This window comes from Podarcis pityusensis (genome assembly GCF_964106645.2).
Source record: "Podarcis pityusensis genome assembly, chromosome: 15".
NCBI lineage: Eukaryota > Metazoa > Chordata > Lepidosauria > Squamata > Lacertidae > Podarcis > Podarcis pityusensis.
The window spans coordinates 2,456,573-2,482,066 of NC_138040.1; the positions used below are offsets into that span (position 1 = coordinate 2,456,573).

At 49.0% G+C, this 25,494-nt stretch overlaps 1 protein-coding gene across 4 annotated transcripts in view; it reads left to right on the forward strand.

Annotated features, from left to right (window-relative positions):
- The window catches only part of ABR (ABR activator of RhoGEF and GTPase), a 114,327-nt gene that overhangs the window by 38,566 nt on the left and 50,267 nt on the right, over nt 1–25,494 (forward strand). For 2 of the 4 annotated variants that reach the window (XM_080982848.1, XM_080982849.1), the window contains exons 2-6: nt 3,682–3,884; nt 17,040–17,144; nt 19,017–19,202; nt 23,132–23,239; nt 24,943–25,003. In XM_080982848.1, coding sequence (XP_080838974.1) covers nt 3,682–3,884; nt 17,040–17,144; nt 19,017–19,202; nt 23,132–23,239; nt 24,943–25,003 — 663 coding nt within the window. Of the gene's footprint in view, nt 1–3,681; nt 3,885–10,359; nt 10,985–17,039; nt 17,145–19,016; nt 19,203–23,131; nt 23,240–24,942; nt 25,004–25,388; nt 25,450–25,494 lie in introns of those variants that run through there. The other 2 variants (XM_080982850.1, XM_080982851.1) reach the window with 2 other exon arrangements.

Here is a 25,494-nt window from a genome sequence, read left to right on the forward strand (position 1 = left end):
CCACCTTCTCAAAAGAAGCGCCCCAGTCCTGGCCTGGACTTGCCACAGCTAACTGGCACAAAGCATTGGGCTTCAAGGCGGCGGATTCAAGGACGCGTGGTTAATTGTGCAAAAGTGGGGAAGTGTGTCAGGCGGTTGGGGAGGGGGAGTGAGCAGGGGCCGCATGCCTGACTGAGTACAGAGTGGGTGGCTGGGATGCTCCAGGAGGTAATAATGCGCTAATGTGAGAGGAGGGAGTTGGCGCCTCTGGGGAGGGGCAGAGGCGGGGGGGGCAGCTGGCACCCGCCCACTTTCTTGTTCATCTGGGTGCCTTGTTTTTGCAGAGCAGGGTCTGGGCACAGACTCTCTGTGCATAATACAGTGGTACCTCAGGTTAAGAACTTAATTCGTTTTGGAGGTCTGTTCTTAACCTGAAACTGTTCTTAACCTGAGGTACCACTTTAACTAATGGGGCCTCTCGCTGCTGCCGTGCGATTTCTGTCCTCATCCTGAAGCAAAGTTCTTAACCCGAGGTACTATTTCTGGGTTAGCGGAGTCTATAACCTGAAGCATCTGTAACCTGAGGTAGTAGTAGTAGTAGTAATAATAATAATAATAATAATAATAATAATAATAATAATAATTTATTATTTCTACGCCACCCATCTGGTTGGGTCTCCCCAGCCACTCTGGGCGGCTTCCAACAGAAGGTTGGAAATACATTAAAACATAAGTTATTAAAAACTTCCCTAAACAGGGCTGCCTTCAGATGTCTTCTAAAAGCCAGAGAGTTGTTTATTTCCTTGACATCTGATGGGAGGGTGTTCCACAGGGCGGGTGCCACTACTGAGAAGTCCCTCTGCCTGGTTCCCTGTAGCTTTGCTTCTCGCAGTGAGGGAACCACCAGAAGGCCCTCGGAGCTGGACCTCAGTGTCCGGGCAGAACGATGGGGGTGGAGACGCTCCTTCAGGGATACTGGGCGAGGCCGTTTAGGACTTTCAAGGTCCGCACCAACACTTTGACTTGTGCTCAGAAATGCACAAGAGTCCATGCCATGCAGGAAACCCCAGTTTCCTTTCCCAGAGATGTCCATTGACTGTGGGATGGGGCATAGCTCAGTTGTCTCTGCCTGGCTTTGGTCTGGAGTGAGACCCACCAGGGCAGCCTTTGCCCACCTGCCATCGGGCCCCTTTGATGGCCGAACCATGCGGGGGCTGGCAGGTTTAAAAGGAGGCATCTGGGGGGCTGGCAGGAGGTGTTGGCAAGAACATCAGCAGAAAGTTGGCGAGGCAGGTCCTGGCCAGAGAAGGGTCCCTGTTTTGACCCCACTGATGACAGGCTTTGTTGTTGTTTAGTCGTGTCCGACTCTTCGTGACCCCTGGACCAGAGCAGGCCAGGCACTCCTGTCTTCCACTGCCTCCCGCAGTTTGGTCAAACTCCTGCTGCTAGCTTCGAGAACACTGTCCCGCCATCTTGTCCTCTGTCGTCCCCTTCTCCTTGGGCCCTCCATCTTTCCCAGCATCAGGGTCTTTTCCAGGGAGTCTTCTCTACTCATGAGGTGGCCAAAGTCTTGGAGCCTCAGCTTCACGATCTGTCCTTCCAGTGAGCACTCAGGGCTGATTTCCTTCAGAATGGAGAGGTCTGATCTTCTTGCAGTCCATGGGACTCTCAAGAGTCTCCTCCAGCACCAGAATTCAAAAGCATCAATTCTTCGGCGATCAGCCTTCTTTATGGTCCAGCTCTCACTTCCATACATCACTACTGGGAAAACCATAGCTTTAACTATACGGACCTTTGTTGGCAAGGTGATGTCTGTGCTTTTTAAGATGCTGTCTAGGTTTGTCATTGTCACTGCTTTTCTCCCAGGCTAGCGGCTGCTATAAAGGAGTGCTGCCCAGGAAAAGTGAGGGGCTAGGGGAAGTGACATCAGAACCCCGCCCACCAATGCTTATAAAAGGGGGAAGGGGCTTTAATAGCCAGATGACAATTCCGGTGTGAGAGGTTTACAGCGGGGGCTCAGAATACAGGCCACCCCACCTTGACACTCCAAGGCACCGTACGTTTAAGTGAAATTGCGTATATTTGAAACATGGTTGGGAAATCCTGCAAACACCCCATTCTGCCCCTTTTTGTGATGTTTTCGGGACTCTTCACTTCTGGGATTGGTGCCATGTGCACACATAGAGTCAAACGCATATTGAATGCACATAAATGGGGGTTGCCTGTATGGTTATGATTTTCTTAATAAATGCATTAGTCCTTGACTTACAACAAATTTCAGTATTATTATTCAACTTACTAGTCACTTCTTTTTTTAACAGACGTAACTCAGGCCAATTTATGACAAATCAATAGAGAGAGAGAGAGAGAGATAATTTATTACGGTCAGAGACCAGCTTATAAAACACACTTGGGGGTACAATCCCAGAAGGAAAACAAACATTTAAAACAATGTACAACAATAAATTTAAAATTTATAAATGCAATAAGCGAAAATACACTTAAAACTTTAAGACAGAGGCGGAAATGACTGGCAGAATCCGTGACCAGGGAGAAGAGTCGGTGGAGGAAGATTGGAAGAAATTCAAAGACTATCTGCAGAAACATTGCAAAATTAAAGAATGTTAGAGTGATGTTGGATTGAAAATAAGTGGCTTCTAGCTATACAGGCTTTAAAGTTATATATAGATCAAGATTAAGGATTAGGATTAAAAAAAAAGTTAAAGGAAATGGAAATTTGGTTTTTAAGAGGTAAAAATTTAATGTTATATTATATTAAGATTAAGGATTGGGATTAAAAAAGAGGGAAAGAAACTGCTGGACAAACAAATTGAACTGGAATACAAAAGAGGGAGGTATGAGGAGGTCCAGAAAATAAGTAAATTTAAAAATGGTGATGAAAAGGTGGTATTGTTTTTAACTGTTTTCTTTTTTGTCTTTTGTTTTTTGTTTTTTTTTTGGATTATGTATTGTGTATTTTTGAATTGTGTATTTTTCTTTTTTCTTTTTAATTTTTTATTGATGTGTTTTTTTAATTGGAAATCTTAATAAATATCATTTAAAAAAAACAAAAAAACTTTAAGACAGAATCTGGTGACAAATCAATGACAACATCCGGGCAGTAGTGCTGTGCCACCGTGGCGGTTAGAGTGTCAGACTAGGATCTGGGAGAGACATGGGTTCGAATTCCCTCTTGGGCATGAAGCTCACTGGATATGTGACCTTGGGCCACAGGGCTTGCCCCTTAGCCTCTATCCTTACCTCACAGGGTTGTTGTGTGGGATTAAACGCGGAATGGGAGAACCATGTACAGTGGTACCTCAGGTTAAGTACTTAATTCGTTCCGGAGGTCCGTTCTTAACCTGAAACTGTTCTTAACCTGAAGCACCACTTTAGCTAATGGGGCCTCCTGCTGCCGCCGCGCCGCCGGAGCACGATTTCTGTTCTCATCCTGAAGCAAAGTTCTTAACCTGAAGCACTATTTCTGGGTTAGCAGAGTGTGTAACCTGAAGCGTATGTTACCTGAGGTACCACTGTACGCCGCCTCAAGCTCCTTCGTGAAAAAAGCGGGATAGAAATGCAATAAGTAAATGAATGAATGAATACAATTATACAGCGCTCTCACGACTTGCTGCCATCTTGGCCCAGAGCTCCCCGTCAGACTTTGAGTGACCGGCCCTCTCTCTCTGGTCCTATTGACAGATTTCAACTATGGCATGGAGGATTATGACGCTGAGGGGAACGAGGAGCCCAAGGCCCCCCCTGGGGCCTCAGAGACCATGCCCTACATCGACGAGTCGCCCACCATGTCTCCTCAGCTCAGCGCCCGCAGCCAAGAGGGCGGGAACGGCGGAGACGGGTGCGAGAGCCTCTCGCCCACCCCGGCGGATGGACTGGGGACTGTGGTAAGTGGTTGGGGGTCCGGGCAAAAATGCCACCCCCCCCCTTTGTTGTTGGTGATGGTTTATTATGCATTGCTATGATAGCGTATGGCGTTTGAAGTGCTTCACATTTACCGAGTCAAGCTGCTTGCCCACCTACCTCAGTATTGTCCGCACTGACCGGCAGCAGCTGTCCCGAGTTCCAGGCAGGGAATAATTTTCCAGCCCTGCTGGGAGAGGAGTTCCATAGTTTTAACTATGTTTTTTGTGAAGAAGTCATTTCTGTGGGACAGATTGTAGAGGTGGGGGGGCAGACATGATGGGTAACCACCCCCTTTTTGCTGTTTAAATTTGAGCATGGGAGAAGCAGGCCCATCTTTAAAACCTAGCTGGTTTTATTTATTTATTTATTTATTTATTTATTTATTTTATTTATTTAATGTGTCTAATTCGGCGATTCTCTCGTGCTGGAGCGGGTTGTGGGACATTTGCGTTTTTAAAACCCAAGAGCTGATAAGGTATTGCGGAGGTGTAAAGGACTTTGCAAAGTTGCTTTGCATGTTGTGAAAGGCAGGCGAGGTGGAAATATGATCTTAAACCTTATTACGGAAAGGCACCAGAGCCACGTTTGCAGGGTGCTATTGGCCAGTGCCTGGGAAGCCTCTCCTCCTAGACCCACCCAAGGGCGTGCGGTTACCATAAGCAGTTTGATGCCCTCTCAACAGCTTCAATCTGTTACAGATGCCACAAAATATCTGTTTGCATTTGTAAGAACTCCATCGCCCACTGCAGCAGCAGCTGCCCTTTGGAACTCCCTGCCTATTGACACCAGGCAGGAAACTTTACTGTACTCTTTTCTGTCCCTGATTAAAACCTTTCCGTTTCGGCAAGCCTACCCAGTTATCTGGAATGTAGCACCTTTTAATTTGTTTTTCATTTATTGCTTATTTTAATTGTTTGAATGTTTTAAACTATTGTGGTTAATTGTTTTCATTGCATTGCAGGGGGTTGGACTAGATGACCCCGGGTCCCTTCCGACTTGATCTGTTGTTTTAATATTTTATCTTTTTTTGTAAACTGCTTTGAGAGTTTGTTTTGCATTTTTGCAATCCAGAGGTGTATGGATTTTATGAAACGTGTCTGAAGGCTGTGGTACGAGGGGACCCCCTTGGTCTTGAGTGCTTGCGGTTTCCTCTTCTTCAACTGGCCCTGAGGCCTTGGGCAGCGAAGGCCTCTTTCACGGCCTGCTACCTGGGAAGGCAAAGAAGGGCCAGAGCTCAGCATCAGAGCACCTGATCTGCATGCAGAAGGTCCCAGGTTCGATTCCCGGTATCTCCTGGTGGGGCTGTGGACGTAGCTGCCTGTCCGTGTGGGCAATAATAGTGAGCTGGGTGGACTCAGGTTCTCATTCAGTATAAAGCAGCTTCTCTTTAAAATCAGTCCTTATTACAGAAGCATGAGGACCAGAATTTCCCTGCCTGAAATCCCGGACAGCTGCTGCCAGTTAGTGTAAGCAATACTGAGGTAGATGGTATAAGGCAGCTTCCTAGACCTGGAAATCGCTTTCTGCCAGGTCCTCATTTTAAAATCTCAGGTTAGGAGGGCACCAACTTCCTGTGATCTGGGCTCCTTGCCCCACCTGGTGGCCATAATGAGCTACCACACTGCTTTTTCTTTCTTTTTTTAAGGTTTCTGATTAGAAAAAAACGACACCTGTCCCCCATATATCGTACCTGATTTAAGAATCAAAATTCAGTATGGTGGGTGTTTGGGTGTGTGTGTGTGTGTGTGTTGCAGCACCAGGGTTTTTGCTGTGGGGAGCATGCAGAAGAAAAGCCCTGCAACCCACATGGATTGTTGAGGCTGAGGCCCCATAGCTGAGGGGATTTGCAAGCCTTAAAACCCACAAATCCTCCCGTTCCCTTGCAGTTAACTCTTAACCTCCCACGTTGTCCTGGGTGGAAAGTGTGGCTGGCTTTGAGGCCCCCCGTCACGACCGTCGCCTACTCCTTCATATTCCCTGCGCTGGCTCCTTCTCCCAGTTTTGTCTTGGCTTCAAGTCTCTAGTCCTCATTGTCCTTTTTTTTTTTAAAGGCTCTCTACTACTTAACCCTGACTGTGCTCTCTCTTCTCCCTCCACTACCCAGCTTTGCCTCTCCTGCCCCCGCCCCCTGATTCCCCACACAAATCCTTTCCTTAAGGGGCAGGTAAAACCACACATTATGTTACATGTGGTTTTTGTGTGATTTCAAGCATGTTTTAACCTGTTTTTAATTTATTGCTTTTTTTATATATTTTAAAACTATTGTGGCTAATTGTTTTTGTTGCATTGGACTAGAGCAGGCATCCCCAACCTTCGGCCCTCCAGATGTTTTGGCCTACGACTCCCATGATCCCTAGCTAACAGGACCAGTGGTCAGGGATGATGGGAATTGTCATCCAAACATCAAGTTTCTAGCCCTTATGGATGTCAATAGATTCTAGAGAAAGCCTAATGGGCCGGCAGAGGGAGCAGAGGATCATGCTGCATCGCTGATGGCTCTGTTCAGGAAAATTACTACGAGGGAGGCAAAATAGTGTAAAAACACACAAACAGCCTGCTTGATACACCTGTTGTATTTCACGTTAGTCCAAGCGTATTGCAAGAAAACGATAACACGGGTGCACTGCTAGTGCCGGTTTTCCTGTAAGTCTACTGTTTGATTGAAAAACGATAAAAATGCTTTTAAAATAAAATAAGCAGTGTGACTTCCATGTAACCAGGCAGAGAATGTCCTGCTGAACTGGCACAGGGTGGGGACTTAGTTAGAGGTGTTTAGGCAGAATCACAACAGCCCTGTGAGGTAGTTTTGGCTGAGAGGCAGCGAGTGGCCCAAGGTCACCCGGTGAAACCTTCATGGCAGGGTGGGGATTTGAACCGTGCCGTGGTTGCGTCCTGTCTTAAGCGGGGGGCTGACAGGGGTGGGCTAGAGGACCTCTGAGGGGCTCCCCAACTCTGTGCTTCTAGGCGGCGGCTTGTTCTTTTTGCATTTCTTTATTACGGTTTCCTCCAAAGCATGTGCCCTGTTCCCCCCCCCCCCGCTTCTCTTGCGACAACCCTGTGAGGTAGGCCACAGGCTAGGTTGAGAGAAGCCGGTTGTCGGGCAGAGAGTGAGCAGCTGAAGCTGAGATTTCTCTCCCCCTTCCCAGCTCCATGTCCAGCACAAGGACATAAGAGGAGCGTGCTGGATCAGGATCAGGCCAGTCTGTCCCCTCCTGTGGTCTTCAGAAGCACCGCTGCCTCTGACTGTGGAGGCAGCACATAGCCATCCAGGCTCCTAGTAATAATAATAATAATAATAATAATAATTTCCTAACAAACACAGAAGAACTATATCTACAGAAGAACTATATCTATATAGAGGATCTGTCCTGGAGTGTCAACACAAGGGGGCTTGTGAAGAAGGCGCAGCAGAGACTGTACTTTTTGAGAATACTAAGGAAAAACCATCTTCCGCAGAAACTGCTGCTTGCCTTCTATCACTGTGCCATTGAGAGCGTGCTCACTTATGGCTTATGTGTGTGGTACGGAAGCTGTACTACCCAGGACAGGATGGGGTTGTGCAGGGTTGTTAAGGCAGCAGAGAGCATTGTTGGCTGCCCACTCTCCACCTTAGAGCAGATTTATGCCACAAGGTACCATAGGAAGGCACTGGACATAGTAAAAGATCCATCGCATCCTGGTCACTGTCTCTTTGAGCTCTTGCCATCGGGACGGAGATACAGGACGATGAAGACAAGAACGAGCCGTCTTAAGAACAGCTTCTTCTCCAGAGCGATCTCGGCCCTGAATGGGAAGCCCGGACTTTGAAAGTCATCTAATCTCCCTTGCTGTATTATACTGTATTGATTAATTAGAGTTTTTATGGAGCAGTCAAGTAATTTCGTTGTCCCCGAAGGGGGCAATGACAATAAAGATATTATTATTATTATTATTATTATTATTATTATTAATTTATTTATATCCCACCCTCCCCAGCTGAAGCCGGGCTCAGAGCGGCTAACAACAGTAAAAGTAACACAGTTTACATAAAACCCCAATCAATTAATTAAAATACATTCTGAAATCAATTCATTCCGAAATCAATTCAGCATCAAATTAATATCCCTTTCCTCCTCTGTGAATTTGCCTCATCCTCTTTACAAGCCATCCAGGTTGGCCACCATCGCTGCCTCCAGTGGGAGGGAGTTCCATAGGTTAACCACATGAAGAAGGAGGTTCTTCTGTCTGTCCTGAACCCTCCAACATTCAGCTTAACTGGACGATTTCCTGGTGTTAGGAGTGATCCTCTCCGGTGCCACAATGGCTGGATTTTGGACTGCCATGGTGCAGAATTTAATCCCCCATGCTCAAACACTTATTATTATTATTATTAGTAGTAGTAGTAGTAGTAGTAGTATTCACCCTTAGTTCCCAGAGGAGGTTACAACATTAAAACACAATATGAAAACCCATTTAGTAGCACAGTTTAATTTTGCACAAGATCACTGGTTCGTCAAGGTGAATTTGTGAATTTTTGCAGGGAGGGAAATTGCCCAGGAAGGAGGCTCAGAGGCGGTGGGAAAAGAAGGCGGTTCTTCTCTCCCCCCTGACCAGCTCCCCAGAGCAGCAGAAAAAGCTGCCTATGCAAACTCTGTGGTCTGCGGCTTCCCCTTTTTCTTCCTTGTTGCAGATGAGAAGGCTTCTTTTTCCCCTTGCTGCCTCTGGGTCTCTACAGCTGTGTGCAATCCACTTCTTGCCCCTGATGCCCTTTCCGGGAGGGGGGGGCGCTAGCTAGCAGGGATTCCCATCTGTATGGGTGGTTTCCCCCTCTCACCCATCCACAGTCTTATTGTGGCTGAGCTCATTCCCAGAAAGTTATATGCACTTTGTGCTTGCGCGCTTTTCGTCTTGGAGGAGAGAAACAGAGAGAGAGAAGATATATCTATATAGATATAGTTCTTCTGTGTTTGTTAGGAAACGTATATGCAGGCTTATGTATCAGACAGGACTCTTCACCTGGGCGAAAGAAACGTTCTGTGTGGCTCAGAAGCCTGCATAGGCAGAGCTGGAAATACATTTTTGTGACTCTCCTGAGCCAGTGGGATGCTGTGGATGCCAGTCCTTCTTGCAGCTTTAAAAACTATTTCAAGACCCCGAGACGTCCTGTGTCCCCTCCCCTATCTTCCTTCTTTTTGCAGAAATATTTGTTTGTTGCTGTTTAGAGCAATAGCCTACCCTTCTCCTAAGGCCCTCAGGAGAGCCTAGGTCATTCTCCCCCACAAAAACAATCCTCACCAACAACCCTGCGAGGCAGAGAGCAGCCGGCCTGCAGTAACCCAACACACTTTGGGGCTGGGTGGAAATTCAAACCCAGGGCCTCTCTCACCCTAGTCTGGCACTTTAACGACTGAGACACGCTGACTCGCATTCCCCTAACACATGGATAGGCAAACTAAGGCCCAGGGGCTGGATCTGGCCCAATCGCCTTCTAAATCCAGCCCGCGGATGGTCCTGGAATCAGCATGTTTTTACATGAGTAGAATGTGTCCTTTTATTTAAAATGCATCCCTGGGTTATTTGTGGGGCATAAGAATTCGTTCATATTTTTTTTTCAAAATATAGTCTGCCCCCCCCCCCAAGGTCTGAGGGGCAGTGGACCGGCCCCCTGCTGGAAACGTTTGCTGACCCCTGCCCTAACACTTCACTACAGAAAGGACCTTTTCCCAACTCTCCATTAACCAATTATTACAATTCTTATACAGTGGTACCTCGGGTTAAGTACTTAATTCGTTCCGGAGGTCCGTTCTTAACCTGAAACTGTTCTTAACCTGAAGCACCACTTTAGCTAATGGGGCCTCCTGCTGCTGCCGGGCCGCCGTTACGCAATTTCTGTTCTCATCCTGAAGCAAAGTTCTTAACCCGAGGTACTATTTCTGGGTTAGCGGAGTCTGTAACCTGAAGCGTATGTAACCAGAAGCATATGTAACCCGAGGTACCACTGTATTTATTTATTTATTCATACCCCCGTCTTTTACCCTGGGGGAACTTGAGTGTTGTTGTCCCCCACTCTGCACACAAACCTTGGGCCATCTTCACAACAGCCTTGCGAGGCGGGCTGTGGTTGTCAGCCCCATCTTTTGGCTGAGAAAAAACACGAGCCCCAGCCTAGGAAGCGTTGTGGCCGGGACAGTTGCATTTCCTTCCTGAGAGGCCGTCCTGCGGTTGGGGACAGTAGTTTTTAGCTGCTTTTTTGCAGGTGATTTCTGCATCTGCTTCTTCCAAATGGGACTGCTGCAAGTTTGGGATCCATCCTTCCTTCCTTCCTCTTCCAACCACCCGGTGGCATTTGTGTCCATGCTTTTTTTCCCCCTCCAGGTTTTTTTTTGAGGGGGTGCATTTAGCCTCCTCCTCCTCTTCCACCTCTCCGCCCTCCTGCACCACGGAAAAAAGCTGCTTCCTCAAAAAGCTGGGAGTTCCTTCCCACAAACTTTCCCCATTTCTCTTGGCACCGGAGAGAGAGACAGAAACAACCTCCTTCTTTTTCTTAAAAATATATACATATCTCTCGTTTTGCCAGGCGTGGGTATCTCAGAGAGAGGGTCCTTTTCCCCACCTACGGAGGGCAGGCCAGCGGGCGAGGCTGGCATTTCCTGTCTGCTGGACGAGCGCCAAGGCTGGGCAAGGACGGCAGAAAGAAAAGACCGAGAGACGGGAGCCATGCGTGCTGCCAGCCCAGGGAAGGGGTTAAGCTAAGCCTCCTGTTTCCTGGCTTCTCCTCTCCTCCTTCGCTTTTTTCCCACAGGAGTTGAGTTTCTTGGCCGCGGACTTTGCCTCTGCTGGAAAAAGGGTGCGGGTTGTGTTTGGGGTGTGTGCCGTCCCAGGCTGCGGTGCCTGGGAATGGCTCTCTTCCTCGGAAGGAGGCCGTGCCAGGTGGCGATGCCAGGCCTGGCTGCCCCCTGGCTCCTCTGAGGGGGGCCGACTTCTCCCCACAGCCCGGGGAGCCATGCAAGAAGAAGAGGAAGCCATTGGCTATCTCGATAAGGTCCTTGAAGAAGAGGAAGAGGAGAGGCCGGCTACCCCCAGCTCGCCAGCCTCAGAGAAGGTGGGCACGCAATCGGGGCAAGGCGGGCTCTTTGTGCCAGCCTGGTCCTCTGGGACTGGCACAGGGGCTTCCAAAGGGGGCAGAAGGACCCAGTAGCCTGGCCACTTAAGGCTTAAGTTGGGCATTGCACTGGGATTGAGCACATACTAGTGTAGTGGCTATAGAGTGCCAGGCTTGGGCCGGGGTTCGAATCTCCACTCCGTCACAAAACTTGTGGCCGTTTGAGGCAACTTGCTGCTTCTGAGCCCGGCCTACTTCGCAGGGTTGGCGTGGGAACTAAGCGAGGAGGGGGGGAACTGCGTACGCCGCTTGGAGCTCCTCAAGAGATGACAGTTTGCTGTTCATGCAATAAATAAAATGGGGAGGGGGGCTTTTGCTGCGGGTTCAGCCCCTCACTCGATTCCCCAGAGGTGCCCCCAAGGGGTGGCTGATTTCAAGGTGTTGCTGGATGTCCTGCCTCTTCAATCCCACCTTGTTCTGTGATGGAGGGAATAATAATAATAATAATAATAATAATAATAATAATAATACCTGTATATGGCCAGAGGCACTCTTGTAGCTTGGAGCTCTGGGCTTTCCAGGGCTGTGGTTTACATCTAGATGTGCTCTGGTGAGCTGCCATAGTCTCTCTTTCTTGCTCCTGCTTGATATAATTCCAGGGTTTTCCCAGGATTTGGGGGCCTCTTGGGAACGAGATGTTGTTGGCGATTTGTGTGAGCTTGGCAACAAGGGCTTCCAGGTCTGTCTTTATCCCAGCCTGGTCCTCCCACCTCTGGAGGTAAAAGGGTTTGGGGTTTGTAGAAAGCTGGAGGTCAGCGGGGGCTGATAAGGCTGTTTGTTTGGGCTGGAGCCGATATATTTCTGTGCCTTGCTTTTTTCTCTTTCCCCTTCAACAGTTGCTGCCTAAAACTAACCCTCTCCATTTCTAAATCCCCCTATGCTTTTGGAACAGAAGACCCCTGCTCAGATGCAAGGGCTTAATTTGAGCACGACGTTCATCTTTCTCCAAGAAAATAAATGATTTTCAGTGCCAAAGCCTCAGGCTTTTTTGGGTGGCTGGGGGAGTGTTGCGGCAACGATGGCTTGCCTCTGAGCATGGGCAGAGAGCATTTATTTTTGCTGTTGCTTCGTTGCTGAGTAATTGCAGGCCTCTCCTCCAGCTCCTCTTTTGGAGCTGGCAAGCTCAGCTTACAGGAAGTTTTGGTGCCAGGCACACAAATTAAGTCCTGGGAGTGGAGTGGAAGGTTTTTTTTTTATTTATTCTTTCCTGGGTTGGGAATGTGCCCTTTTTTGTGTACAGCAGCTGAAAGCTCCCTTGACTTGTGTGCGCGCTTTCCTCTCCTTTGTGTTTGTGATGTGTGAGTCCAGCCCTGCCAGGCCCAGGCTGGCAGCCCATGGGGTGCTCAGGCTCCTTGCGTTGTGCTATAGGCTGGGGGAAAGGGTTTGGATCCGTGGGCGCCCGTGGCACTGAGTGAGTGGGAGGTTGGAAGGGGGCGGGAGAGAGAGGGAGTCGAGCCCCAGCAGGCCCCACGTTGGAGCCGCCTGAGGACGACGAGATCTTAAGTGGTTTTCCCTCCCAATGTAGACAAGTGACAACAAAGCTCTCCAACTGCTGGAAAGCAACAAGAAAAAAAGGTGGTTTGTTTGTCAGGCTCTTTCGCATTTATATCCTTCCCTTCTTCCAAGGAGCTCAGGGGAAACTAGTGGAGTTGATTCCTCTGCCCCCGTTCCTATTACTTATCCCAACAACCTTGTGAGGTAGGCCCACTGGGCATGTCGCCGCCTGAAACATTGAAGATCCTCTGCCGGTCAGTGTAGACCAGCAGTTCTCAACCTGTGGGTCCCCAGATGTTGTTGGACTACAACTCCCATCATCCCTAGCTTGCAAGGCCAGAGCTCAGGGATGATGGGAGTTGTAGTCCAACAACATCTGGGGACCCACAGGTTGAGAACCGCTGGTGTAGACCATGGGTAGGCAAACTAAGGCCTGGAGGCCGGATCCGGCCCAATCGCCTTCTAAATCTGGCCCATGGATGGTCCGGGAATCAGCGAGTTTTTACATGAGTAGAATGTGTGCTTTTATTTAAAATGCATCTCTGGGTTATTTGTGGGGCGTAGGAATTCGTTCATTCCCCCCTCCCCACATATAGTCTGGCCCCCCACAAGGTCGGGGGGGGCAGTGGACCCGGCCCCCTGCTGAAAAAGTTTGCTGATCCCTGGTGTAGACAGCACTGTGGCAGATGGTCTCCCGGTTCGATGTGGAGGCTTCCCCTGTTTAAATCAGCTGTTGGTTCAGAACCATGAGGACTGGAGTCTTGTTTCATTTTTAGGGGCAGAGCTGCATCTAGTGGCAGAGCCTGGGTTCAGTTCCCAGCATCTCCAGGTAGGCCTAGGAATGTCCCCCGCCTGAATGCCCCCTGGAGAGCTGCTGCCGGTCAGTGTCGACAAGCCTGAGCCTAGGTGGAGCACTGGCTTTTGACTCCCCATAAGGCCACTTCCGGTGCTCCTATGACTTGCCCTCATCTGTACCTGCTTTGTTTTCCCAAGCAACACCGCCCAGCGATAACCGCTTGTTTGGTGGACGCATAAAAGCAGCCTCTGTAGTAGTACATCAGCTGGAGCGTTTACAGTGCAAATGAACCGCAGTTAATGCAAAGCGAACCAAAACGAGCGTCTCTGCAAGGAGGCATTCGAAATGAGCTGTTCTGCCACCGGCATTTTAACCTGAGAGTGTCAGAGAAGCCTGGCTGCTGGATCAGGCCAGAAAGGGGTCCCATGCGGTCCAGCCTCCTGCATCTGCACAGATGCCGCAAAGGGAAGCCCCCCCAGCGAGACCCGAAAATGGGGCAGCAGTGACTCTCCTTGCCTCTGACTTCCAGTGAGTGGTATTCAGAAGCATCCTGCTTTTTAAAAAGTATATTTTAAAAGACTGTGAGAATAGAGAATGTTTTGGCTGGTTAGGTCAGTGATCCCCCAAAGTGGACATTACCACCCCTTCGGGGGCAGTGGAGTTATTGGGGGGCAGGGGGCTCTGGAGGTGTAAAGAAGGACTATAACTGAACCAAGGCCATCAATTTCAATGAATGAATTAAACTAAGTAGTTATTTGGAATCTGCAGAAATGTGCCATTAATGTTTACCATTGTGAATTTTATCATATTATTTGGATCGTGCAAGCCACAATTCTAGGAATCTCTGGTTTAGAGGCTCCATATGCACTCAAGCAGTATATTGGTTAGTCTCAATAGCCTTTGGGGGCAAAGTCGGGGTAGACTTGGGAGTCGCGGGTGGGCGGCGCGCCAAATGTCACCCCCTCAGCGAAGACACCCGGGGTGTCCGCCCCCACTGCACCCCCCTTCCTCCGCCCCTGTGTCCTGGAGAGGTAGAGCCAAGAGGGTCCCCATTTCAAATTTCACCTCTGCCACAGGCTCCCTTGGGTGGCCTTAAAACAGCTCCTTACCAAATTGGGGGGTGACCACACTGACATGCTCTTATGGGAGAATGATTGCGGAAAACATCTTTGAAATCTTTAGAAGGAAAACCCGCTAGGTAATGGAATAATGCAGAGGTTTTCAACCTCTTTGAGTCCACAGCACCCTTGACCAACTATATACCTACGGGACCGCCTCTCCTGGTATGCCCTGCGGAGGACCTTAAGGTCCACAAATGACAACACCTTGGAGGTCCCAAGTCGCAAGGTGGTTAGATTGGTCTCAACTAGGGCCAGGGCCTTTTCAGCACTGGCCCCAACATGGTGGAACGCTCTGTCACAAGAGACTAGGGCCTTGACATCTTTCCGCAGGGCCTGCAAGACAGAGCTGTTCCGCCTGGCCTTTGGTTTGGACTCGGTCTGACCCTTATGTTTTCTCTCCCTTCATGGTCTTGATCTATCGGCTACTTTAAAATGAGGCTGCATTTTAAATTGCATTTTAACCTGTATTTTAAATCCCCCCCCCTTATGTTTTTACTGTGATTTTATTGGTGTTAGCTGCCCTGAGCCCAGCTCTGGCCAGCGAGGGAGGGGTATAAATAATTTTTTTTATTATTATTATATTGTTCTGCAGCACCCCTGCGAGGCACAGGAGCCCAGTTACGTCACCCTTTGCCTGCCAAGCCGGCCACCTCCAACCCCTTTCCGAACACCATCCCTGGTAGAGTGAACCTTCAGCCTCCTCTCTCCCCTTCCTTGGGAGTCCTCCGGGCAGCCGCCGCCGCTGCCCCTGGTCTTTGAGCTGCCCCAAAGAGAGGTGCCCCTTCACACTGCCCCACAGGGGCCTGGGACTTGTCTGTCCGTTCCCAGCAGCAAGGGCTGGTGGACTGGCTAGCTGGGTCACTCGTCTGCTTGCTTGCTTGCTTGCTTACTCTCAGGCTGCCTCAGCTCCTGGCCAGCCCCAGAGACACCATTTGCTGTGCAAGTCTTTGGGAGGCAGATACATGAGAGGGCATTTGAGGAGGGAGGGAAGGGAAGAGGGACAGAGGCTAGTGTTGCCTGCAGCACCCATAGCCGTCATTCACGGCACCCCAGGGTCCAGGGCCCCCGGTTGAAAACCACTGAGTACCAAATTTGTACCTCTGATTGCCACCATTCACCTGGCATTCCTTTCACAGGTTACGACAGGGTTCAGCAAAGTTTTTCAGCAGGGGGTCGGTCCACTGTCCCTCAGACCTTGGGGGCAGACGGCGGACTATATATTGGGGGGGGGGGGGATATGAACGAATTCCTATGCCCCACAAAGAACCCAGAGATGCATTTTAAAGAAAAGGACCCATTCTACTCATGTAAAAACACACTGATTCCCAGACCGTCCGCAGGCCGGATTTAGAAGGCGATTGGGCTGGATCCGGCCCCTGGGCCTTAGTTTGCCTACCCATGGGTTAGGGGATGTTAATTGACTGATCTTGTTGATTCTACTTAGGTGGTTTTTAAAAATCTGGTCCAGTTGTCTTCCATTATCGTTATTTAATTTGTTTCAGGATAAATTGTTTGGCTGGTGCTGTTTTTTTAATCATGGTATAAAGTGCTTCAAGCTCTGTGTATTTACTGTTGAAGACCGTGTGTGTGTGTGTGTGTGTGTGTGTGTGTGTGTGTGTTGGACTTATTGGATTTTAAAAATCTAATAAATAAATAAACAGCATTTCCCAGATCGTGTCGTGGACCGCAAGGTAAATGTGCAATTCAGTCATTCAGGGGGGATTCAGGTTTACGTTGTCTTGAGGAACGTCTCTGTGAGAGGCAAATTTCATTTCCTTTTAAAAATAGTATCATGTCATTCATCCATGGGGGATGTTGAAAGCGGCCTGTGTGAATTGGGGCCCTTGGCGATCAAACCTCTGGGTTTGCCTTCTTGTTTTGCTCTACAAGATATGGCAACATCTGTGGTCCCCCAGACATTGTCGGACTACAACTCCCATCATCCCCTGGTCTTTGGCTATGGTGGTTGCTGGGAGTTGGTGTATATCAATGTCTGGAGGACCACAATCCCCCCCCATCCTCAATTTAGACCCATGAAATGCAAATCTTAGCCCCCAGGTAAATGCAACATTCCCCATCTTGGCCAGGGTGCTGGGAACTTAGGAAGCCACCTTGCACTTAGTCAGAACATTGGTCTGTCCAGTTCAGTACTGGCCACACTAACTGGCAGCAGCTCTCTAAGGTTTCAGATGGGTGGGTGGGCGTCTTTCCTTGTACCTGGAGTTGCCAGTGGGGATTGAACTTGGAACATTCTGCATGCAAGGCAGGTGCTCTGTCACTGAGCCACTGGACTTCGTGTGTCGTTGCTTTGGTCCTTGGTGTCCTGTGTTCAAATCCTGCCTTGGTCACACAACTGGGCAACGAGGGCCAGGTTGCTGCCTTTAAGACCAGCCTACCTGGCAGGGGGGGTTGTGGAGTTGCAAGGGAATATAATTTTTAAAAAAACAATTGCACTCTCCAACTTGGGAGTGTGAGCAAAATCAGTCTCCGCATGCTCAGAGACACTCACAATCATCACCATCATCTTTGGAGCTGAGTCTTGGTTCCGCTCGCCTTTTAACATGTGGCATCTTATTTCTTCCAGGGTGGACAAGATGCTGGGAAGGGGGTGGACATGCGGAGGCTGGTCCTAAAGGATTTCCTGGCCAGTGAGGAGATGTACATCAACCAACTAGAAGCCCTATTGTTGGTGAGTATGCCCCATATCACAGGGGGCTGGACCAGATCCCTTCCAATTCTGTGATTCTCTGGTGGTGAATAATAATAATAATTTATTTATACCCTGCCCATCTGGCTGGGTTTCCCCAATCACTCAGGGCAGCTTCCAACAAAATATTAAAATATAGTAATGCCTCAAACATTAAAAGCTTCCCTAAACAGGGCTGCCTTCAGATGTCTTCTAAAAGTCTGATCGTTGTTCTCTTTGACATCTGGTGGGAGGGAGTTCCACAGGGCGGGTGCCACTACCGAGAAGGCCCTCTGCCTGGTTCCTTGTAACTTGGCTTCTCGTAGTGAGGGAACCGCCAGAAGGCCCTCGGCGCTGGACCGCTGGTGAAGAGGAGGCCAGTAGCTGGGAGGAACAACCCAACTCACCCCTGGCTAGTTGGGCGAAGTGGGGTTGGGAATCAGAGAGGAGACGAGGACAGATCTTTCCCGGCCAGTGGAAAACACCGGAAGAGGCTGGCTGCCGACAGCCTAGGTAAAGAGGAATGTCTTACCCCTGGTGCCTAAAGACATGTAATGATGGTGCCAGGTGAGCCTCTCTGGGGAGAGCATGTGCAGTTGGGGAGCCACCACAGAAAAGGCCCCGTTCTTGTGTTGCCACCCTCCATACCTCTCAAGGAGGCATGTAGAGAAGGGCTTCAGGTGGCAAGCTCCGAGTCCAGGCCCGTTCTTATGGGGATAAGTGGTCCTCAAGATACGGCTGTGTTATAGTTAAACAACAAACAAGAATGTCCTGAGTGCTGCTGCAGCCCTCTTCCCTCCCATTAGCCCTTTCAGGCAGGGTGGTCATCGCTCAAGGGGATGGATGGAGGTTGTAGGCCAACAATAATTGGAGGCCCAAGGTTTCCCTTCCCTGCTTGAAAAGGAAAGAGCGCACTCCAAGCCGGTGGAGATGGCCGCGTCACGCAGCTGTGAGTTCCGCATGTTTCTGGCTGGAGCAGACGTCCCGAGACAGCGGCCACGTCTTCCTCAGCCTCCTTTTTGTGGCCTCATCTCGAAAGTGTCCCTCTGAGGCCTATTTATAGCTTCCAGCTTCCTCCTGAGAGCCTGGCGTCCGAGTCACAGCAGCCCTGCCTTGCGCAACACCCGCGTGGGCCACGGGGAGCTTCCCCTTCCATATTCTGGCGCAATGGGGAAGCTCGCAAAGTACTACTCTTGACATTTCAAAGGGCCGCTGTGCTCTGTGGGGAGCTGGTTTGTTTTTTAAAACGCCTGCAGAGATGTTCAGGATAGTCCGGTAATACAGTGGTACCTTGGGTTACATACGCTTCAGGTTACATATGCTTCAGGTTACAGACTCCGCTAACCCAGAAATAGTGCTTCAGGTTAAGAACTTTGCTTCAGGATGAGAACAGAAATTGTGCTCCAGCGGTGCGGCAGCAGCGGGAGGCCCCATTAGCTAAAGTGGTGCTTCAGGTTAAGAACAGTTTCAGGTTAAGTACGGACCTCCGGAACGAATTAAGTACTTAACCCGAGGTACCACTGTGTATATTCATTTATTTTTACTTTTTTTAATTAATCGCATTCGTACCCCACCTTTTCCTCCAGAGAGCTCAAGGCAGCGTACAGATGGTGTGTGTTTTTTTATCGTCTGTGGGACCGCTCATGGTTAACTCATGGTTTCTTAAACAAACCATGGTGTAAGCAAGCCACGGTTTAGTGCTACATGTGGTGTTTGGAAGAATTACTGCCTCTCACCATGGGGCCAGAGCGTAGGTTCGAAGCACCATGGCTTGTTTTCTTTGCAAGGCTGGTTCACAAGAATATGGAGGGGAGTCCCAGTGTTTAACTTTCTTTCTCTGGTGCTTCCTCTTCCTCTGTGTCCGGCTCACTCCAGCCCATGAAGCCCCTGAAAGCAACAGCCACCACCTCCCAGCCTGTCCTCACGATCCAGCAGATCGAGACCATCTTCTACAAGATCCAGGACATCTACGAGATCCACAAGGAGTTCTATGACAGCCTTTGGCCCCAGGTCCAGAACTGGGACAGCAGTGTCGTGCTTGGCCACCTTTTCCAGAAGCTGGTGAGTTACCCTTAGGCTTTCTCTGGTCCTTGGCTTCCTGTGTGTCCACCGCCAGTCTTTTAGTTCTGTTGTGGAGGTGTCCTCAGTAGTTTTGGTGTGGATAAAACACGTAAACTGTGGCTAGCACCAAACACATGAATCATGGCTAGCACCAGACACATAAACCGTGGCCAGCACCAAACTCCTAAACCATGGCTAGATCAATAATAATAATAATAATATAAGGTGTGACTGGAAAGTTCAGTGAACGGTCACAGAAATTGGACAGCGAGAAATATTCAAACATACATACCTTAAAGGTAAAGGTACCCCTGCCCGTACGGGCCAGTCGTGTCCGACTCTAGGGTTGTGCGCCCATCTCACTTAAGAGGCCGGGAGCCAGCGCTGTCCGCAGACACTTCCGGGTCACGTGGCCAGCGTGACGAAGCTGCTCTGGCGAGCCAGCACCAGAGCAGCGCACAGAAACGCCGTTACCTTCCCGCTATAAAGCGGTACCTATTTATCTACATGCACTTAAGGGTGCTTTCGAACTGCTAGGTGGGCAGGAGCTGGGACCGAACGACGGGAGCTCACCCCGCCGCGGGGATTTGAACCGCCGACCTTACAATCAGCAAGTCCTAGGCACTGAGGTTTTACCCACAGCGCCACCCGCGTACATACCTTACAGGCCTTCAAAGTAGGCCCCCTCTGATACAATGCACCGTTGACAAAGTTCGTAGAACTGTTGAAAACTTCTGGAAAAGTCCTATTTTTGTACTGCTTTCAGTTCCCTCATCACAGCAGCTTGGACGTGTGAAATGTTGGGAAATCTGTGCCCTTTCAGTGAAGATTTCAGTTCTGGAAGAAGAAAGAAATGGGGGGGGGGGCAGATTGTGAGAATATGGAGGGTGGGACAACTCAGTAACCCCAGTAATGATTTCATGTGGAATATGCAATTCTTCTGCCATCATTCAGACAGACAAATGCTGATCCCACATCAATAACTCACAAACTCTGTCAACAATTGCCGCCGTTCTGCCCATTGATGGTCTGCCAGACCAACGGTCATCTTCTATGGTTTGCCACCCTTCACAAAAACGGTTAAACCACTTATACACTGTCTTTCGAGTTACAGCTTCATCTCTGTACACAATTGTGAGGATTTCGTGGGTTTCCGATGCCGATTGTATGTTTGAATATTTCTCACTGTCCGATTTCTGTGACTATTCATCAAAGTTTCCGGTCACACTTTGTAATAGTAATAGTAGTAGTGGTAGTAGTAGTAGTAGTGGTGGTGGTAATAATTTAAATGCCACCCAATTAAAAAATAGTAAAAACACAATATAGCATCAGACACTAAAATAATAAAGCATCGCTAGCACCAAATGCTTAAGCCAGAAAACCACACTTTGCAAATCCAGTTCAAACCCTGGTTTTGCATCCAGTACATAATAGCCTCAGCTGCGGAGACCTAAAGTTTGGGGAAGGCTGGTTTCTTTATTACAGTCAAGAACAATTCATCATGGTTCAGAAAAGCAGGGGCAATACGTGGTTAAGCTTTAGCTTTGCGTGTGGCTCGTGTTTTATATTCTGGTCTATTTCTGAGAGGAATGGCTATGGTGTTTGAGGCTTCCTTGTTTAGAAAGGTGACTGAGATCTGAGGTGGGACACAACTGAAGTTTACAAAGTCAAAGGGAGAGGCCTAGCAGGGTCACCCAATAAAACGCTGATGAGCAGGAGGTTTGGGACAGTCAGAAAGGACTTCTTCACCCAACGCAGAAGTTTGCCTTGCACCTAAGGAGTGGGAGAGAGCTGCTGCTTCTGCGCCCTGTTTCTGGGTTTCTCCTTGGGCCATCGCGGGGGGAATAGAATGATGGGCTAGATGGAACGGAAGTAGCCAACATGATGTTCCCCAGATGTGGTTTGGACAGTCACTTCTCTTCACACCCAGCTAGCATAGCTGTTGGCCAGCAATGATGAGATGGAAGTTTTTCGCCTCAACCAGGATGGCTTTCCTGAGGTTCTCTTCGCCCACGGATCAGCCACAGCGGGGTTGCTTGTGGAAATTTGGTCCGTGGACCCCTTGCTTCTGTGGAGCCTGCCAGCGAGAGGTTTCACCCAAGGCTGTCTTTGTGAAGCCAAAAGCAGCCCTCCTTGCAGACAGGAGCTCTCTTAACTACTTGAAATGAGGTCAGACAGTTTTCCAGGGTGGAAACCTTGCCCTGAGCGCTGCCTGTTCTCTCCAAAGAGTTTTAAATACATTATCATAGTTTTGGAGAAACTGTGTGGGTGGTGTGGAGCGGGGGGGGGGCAAACAAGTTCGCCCAGTTCTTGAGTTGAGAACAAGCACATGGAGCTTCATGTGTTGGGGGAAGGCACCATCGTGGGAGGGGATTGCTGCAGATTTGGGATATATACAAAATATTTTTAAAAATCAGCTACCTCTTAGGCATCCCCAGTGGTACATTTGGGGGGTCCTGTTTCAATTCAGAAACGAGGATGCTGTTAATCTGAGATGGGAAGGAGCATCTTCCTCTGTTTTTAATTCCTGGAATTACCGTATTTTTCGCCCTATAGGACGCACCGTCCCATAAGGCGCACCTAGTTTTTGGGGGGGGAAATAAAGGGGGAAAAATTATTTCCCCCCCAGGCTGGGGCGGGGGAAGCCCGAGCTTCCCCCAACCCCAGCCCCCAGAACAGGCAACTCTCCGCAAGCCATGGGAGCCCAGCACCGGGCTCCCGCACCTTGCGGAGAGCTGCGCGAAGCCTGGAGAGCGAGAGGGGTTGGTGCGCACCAACCCCTCTCACTCTCCAGGCTTCAGCGAAAGCCTGCATTCGCCCCATAGGACGCACACACATTTCCCCTTCATTTTTGGAGGGGAAAAAGTGCGTCCTATAGGGCGAAAAATATGGTAGATGGGGCAGGTATGCAAAGGCCCAATGTGTGGGTTTTTGTCTTGTTTTGTTTCAAAGTGGAGTAAACGTCACACAAAAAAGGTGTTCCTTGGCTTCTGATTGTGTTTAAAAGTGGGTTGCAGTCAATTCTATTCCTACTCAGAGAAGGCCAATTTGCAGTTAATGGACAAGATTAGAGTCATGGAATTGTAGAGTTGGAAGAGAATCTTAAGGGACTCTCCTGTACAGCTGTCCCATACGGGAATCCAACCTGCAACCTTGGCGTTATCAGCACCACGCTGAGCTATCCAGGCATCTGAAAGATTCCACTTCTGCACTGGCAGTGGAAATCAGGCTTTGGTCTACCAGAAGCCTCAGGTGCCTGAAAGCACTAACTTCGGGCCTTCAAAGCACCCAATCTCCCAATGTCATTGTGGCATCAGGTCATTGACATGTTTCAGATTTGGCCTGCAAGGCTAGGTCCTCATAAGGATCTGGCCTGTGGAGCCAAATGGTCTGTCCTTCCCACTGCCCCCGTTGCTGTATAATATAATGACTATTTTAAAAACAACCAAACCTATGCTAAATGGAAATCCTCCCTGCCAAAGCAGCACTTAGAAAATTAAGGTTGGCTGCTGCAGATGGATTTGTCCTTGCCTAAAGGTGGATGCAAATGTTTCTTTGTTACTTAACAAAAATTGGATTTCTTTTCCCGTCTTGGGTTTTAGGAAAATTGCTGCGCAAGCTGTAATTATACTATTTTTATTTTTATTTGGGGAGGGTGCATTCAAAGATCTCACCTGTTTGTGGAGTGATCCTCAGCTATTTCGGGAAAGGGAGGTATAAAAATATGAGGCCTTGATTATCTTGAGTCCTGTGATGAACCCCTTTAATTTCCCATGTGGGAAAAATGGGGCCTGCGGGGATATGGATCAGAAAGTGTGGGTGCCACGGTTTAAGAAGGCTGTGACCTATGGCCTCAGGGAATGAACTTAATGGTTTTCTAATGTTTCCCTCCCTATGCACACATATCACTGCTTGCCCCCCACAAATAGGCTAGCCAGCTGGGGGTGTACAAGGCCTTCGTGGACAACTACAAAATTGCGCTGGAGACGGCAGAAAAATGCAGCCAGAGCAACAACCAATTTCAGAAAATCTCAGAGGTGAGGATTCAAAATATTGTCTTTTATTTGCTTGTCTTTTCTTCACATGGGTCAAAAGTGGCATAGATGGAGTTAATCCTGTGAGTGGGTCAGTATGTGTGTTTTACTGTATCCTCACAACAACCCTGTGAGGTTGGTCAGGATGGACACCCACCCGAGTTTGCCTAATGAGATTTTTTATAGAGTAATATAGCCTCCCCTTCCTGCTCCAGAAAGAGAAAAGTCTTTGCCCTGAGGAGTCTACAAAGTAGGGCAGCTTACAAATCCCTTTGCTATACAAAGGATTTGCTGATCTCTACCTTATTACTGTGCAGTAAACAGAATTGTGTATTTTGAAAAATGCAATGCAAGCCTGCCTGCCTACTGTTTGATCCCAGTTCTACTTTCTCTTGCTGGGGGTTGGTGTGAAAGGAGGGCTCCAAAATTTCATCACTGCCCCAGACATCGTTCTCCACTTTATACCATGTCTTTGCTGGCGTAATTTATTCTAATCCCAAGATCCCGCCCCCAGGCATTGTGAAGAATTTGGATTTCCTTCCCAAGCAGAGACAAGGGTCTCCGTTGATCTTTAGGGGGGCAAAATTGTGACATGATTGACAAACGGAACTTCCTTGAGCAGTCACAGTCTTACCACCACCCCCCCCCCACTTCCAAGAGTTTGCTTGTGAAACTGGTATAGCTCAGTTGGTGGAGCAGCTGGGGGTTGTGGGTTTGAGCCCCATGTGGGGCAGAAGATTCCTGCTTCGCAGGGGGTTGAACTAGATGACCCTCGTGGTTCCTTCCAACTCTACAATTCTTTGATTTCTGTGATTTGTGGGTGGCAGCGGCTGGACTGTAAAGGGGACTGTTTCTTCTGATCTGATGCTCGTGATGTTGGGCAGTGTGAGTGAGGAGGCCAGCCAAGAAATTTATTTTTCTAGGAACCGTTTTGTCCATATCTGGTCATTTTAAAAGCTACTCAAATGGTGCCTTTTGTGTGTAGAAATGGCTGTGTGGAGTACATCTAAAACAGGTGTCTTTTGAGTTTAAATGAGGCAGGGGGTCTCTGGAAGTCAATGGAGTCAATTCTTTGTTTTCTCTCTGCACTCTATTAATGACCCCACCACCACCACTGAAATTACTTTCTTTTGGGCTCAACAAACTTCAGAACTTGTGCCCCTCTTTTAAAGCAACCCTTTCTCTCCAAATCCTTTGGCTTATATCCAATCTTGGTCTTAGAGATATGTGACTTAACGTAACTCACCTAATTCTAGTTCTTCTCTGCATAGGGTCTCTGCATAGAATTTAGTTGGATATAACTCGGGGGAGTAGAACGGTGTGCCTGTGTATGACCTCAGCTTGCTGGCCAAGGTCCTCTCTGCGTACCCTCAGAGGCACTCTCGTTTTCTGTTTTAAAAAAGATTATAATTTTTGGCATACAAAGGGTGCAATCCTTGGGAATTTAGAAGAGGAAAAGAGACCGGATTTTAGAAACCTTGGGTGATGGGGGCTGTTTCTGGTACAAAACCTACTCACTGAAATTAATGGACACGGCTAACGTAGGCTCATTAATCCCAGTGGGTCTACTCTGCAACCCCGAGGATGTAACACTCACAGGGGACCAAGTCCCATTGAACTCCATGAGATTTACTCCTGGGTAAGATGTTTGCAGAATGGCCCGTTCCCTAAAGGTGGCCTCTAACGGTTCTTTCCCCTCTCGGCAGGAGCTGAAAGTCAAGGGCCCGAAGGATTCAAAAGAGAGCCACACCTCCGTTACCATGGAAGGTATCGATTTTATTGCATGCATATATTTTTGTAGGTGTGTGTGAGCGAGCGTTTAAATTATGTGGCATGCTCTTTTGTCTGACTCTCCAAAAAACCCACCCCACCATCCCCTGAGCCCATCAAAGAATAGATAATATCCAATGCCGTGTGTGCATATTGGAGATACGGATCCCTTTGTGCTCTTATGGGGAGAGGCGGGAGGCAAGGGGGCTGAGAGGAGGGGTCTGCACCTTTTTACAATGCTGGCAGCGTCTTACAGCCCCTCACGCCCCCTTCCCTCCTCCTCCTCCTCCTCCTCCCTCCCCTACAACTACCGGCTGGCTTGGGAGCTCTTTTCACCGACAGCCAGCGGACCGCCACCGATGGAGCCGGGTGCTAGCCATGCCGCAAGGAGGGTGCCATGGAGATTCTGCTCATCATCCGCTTTTGCTGTAACTGCACCTACGGTGGGGGTCTCCTTTCCATCCATCTCCACCCTCTCCCCCATTTTT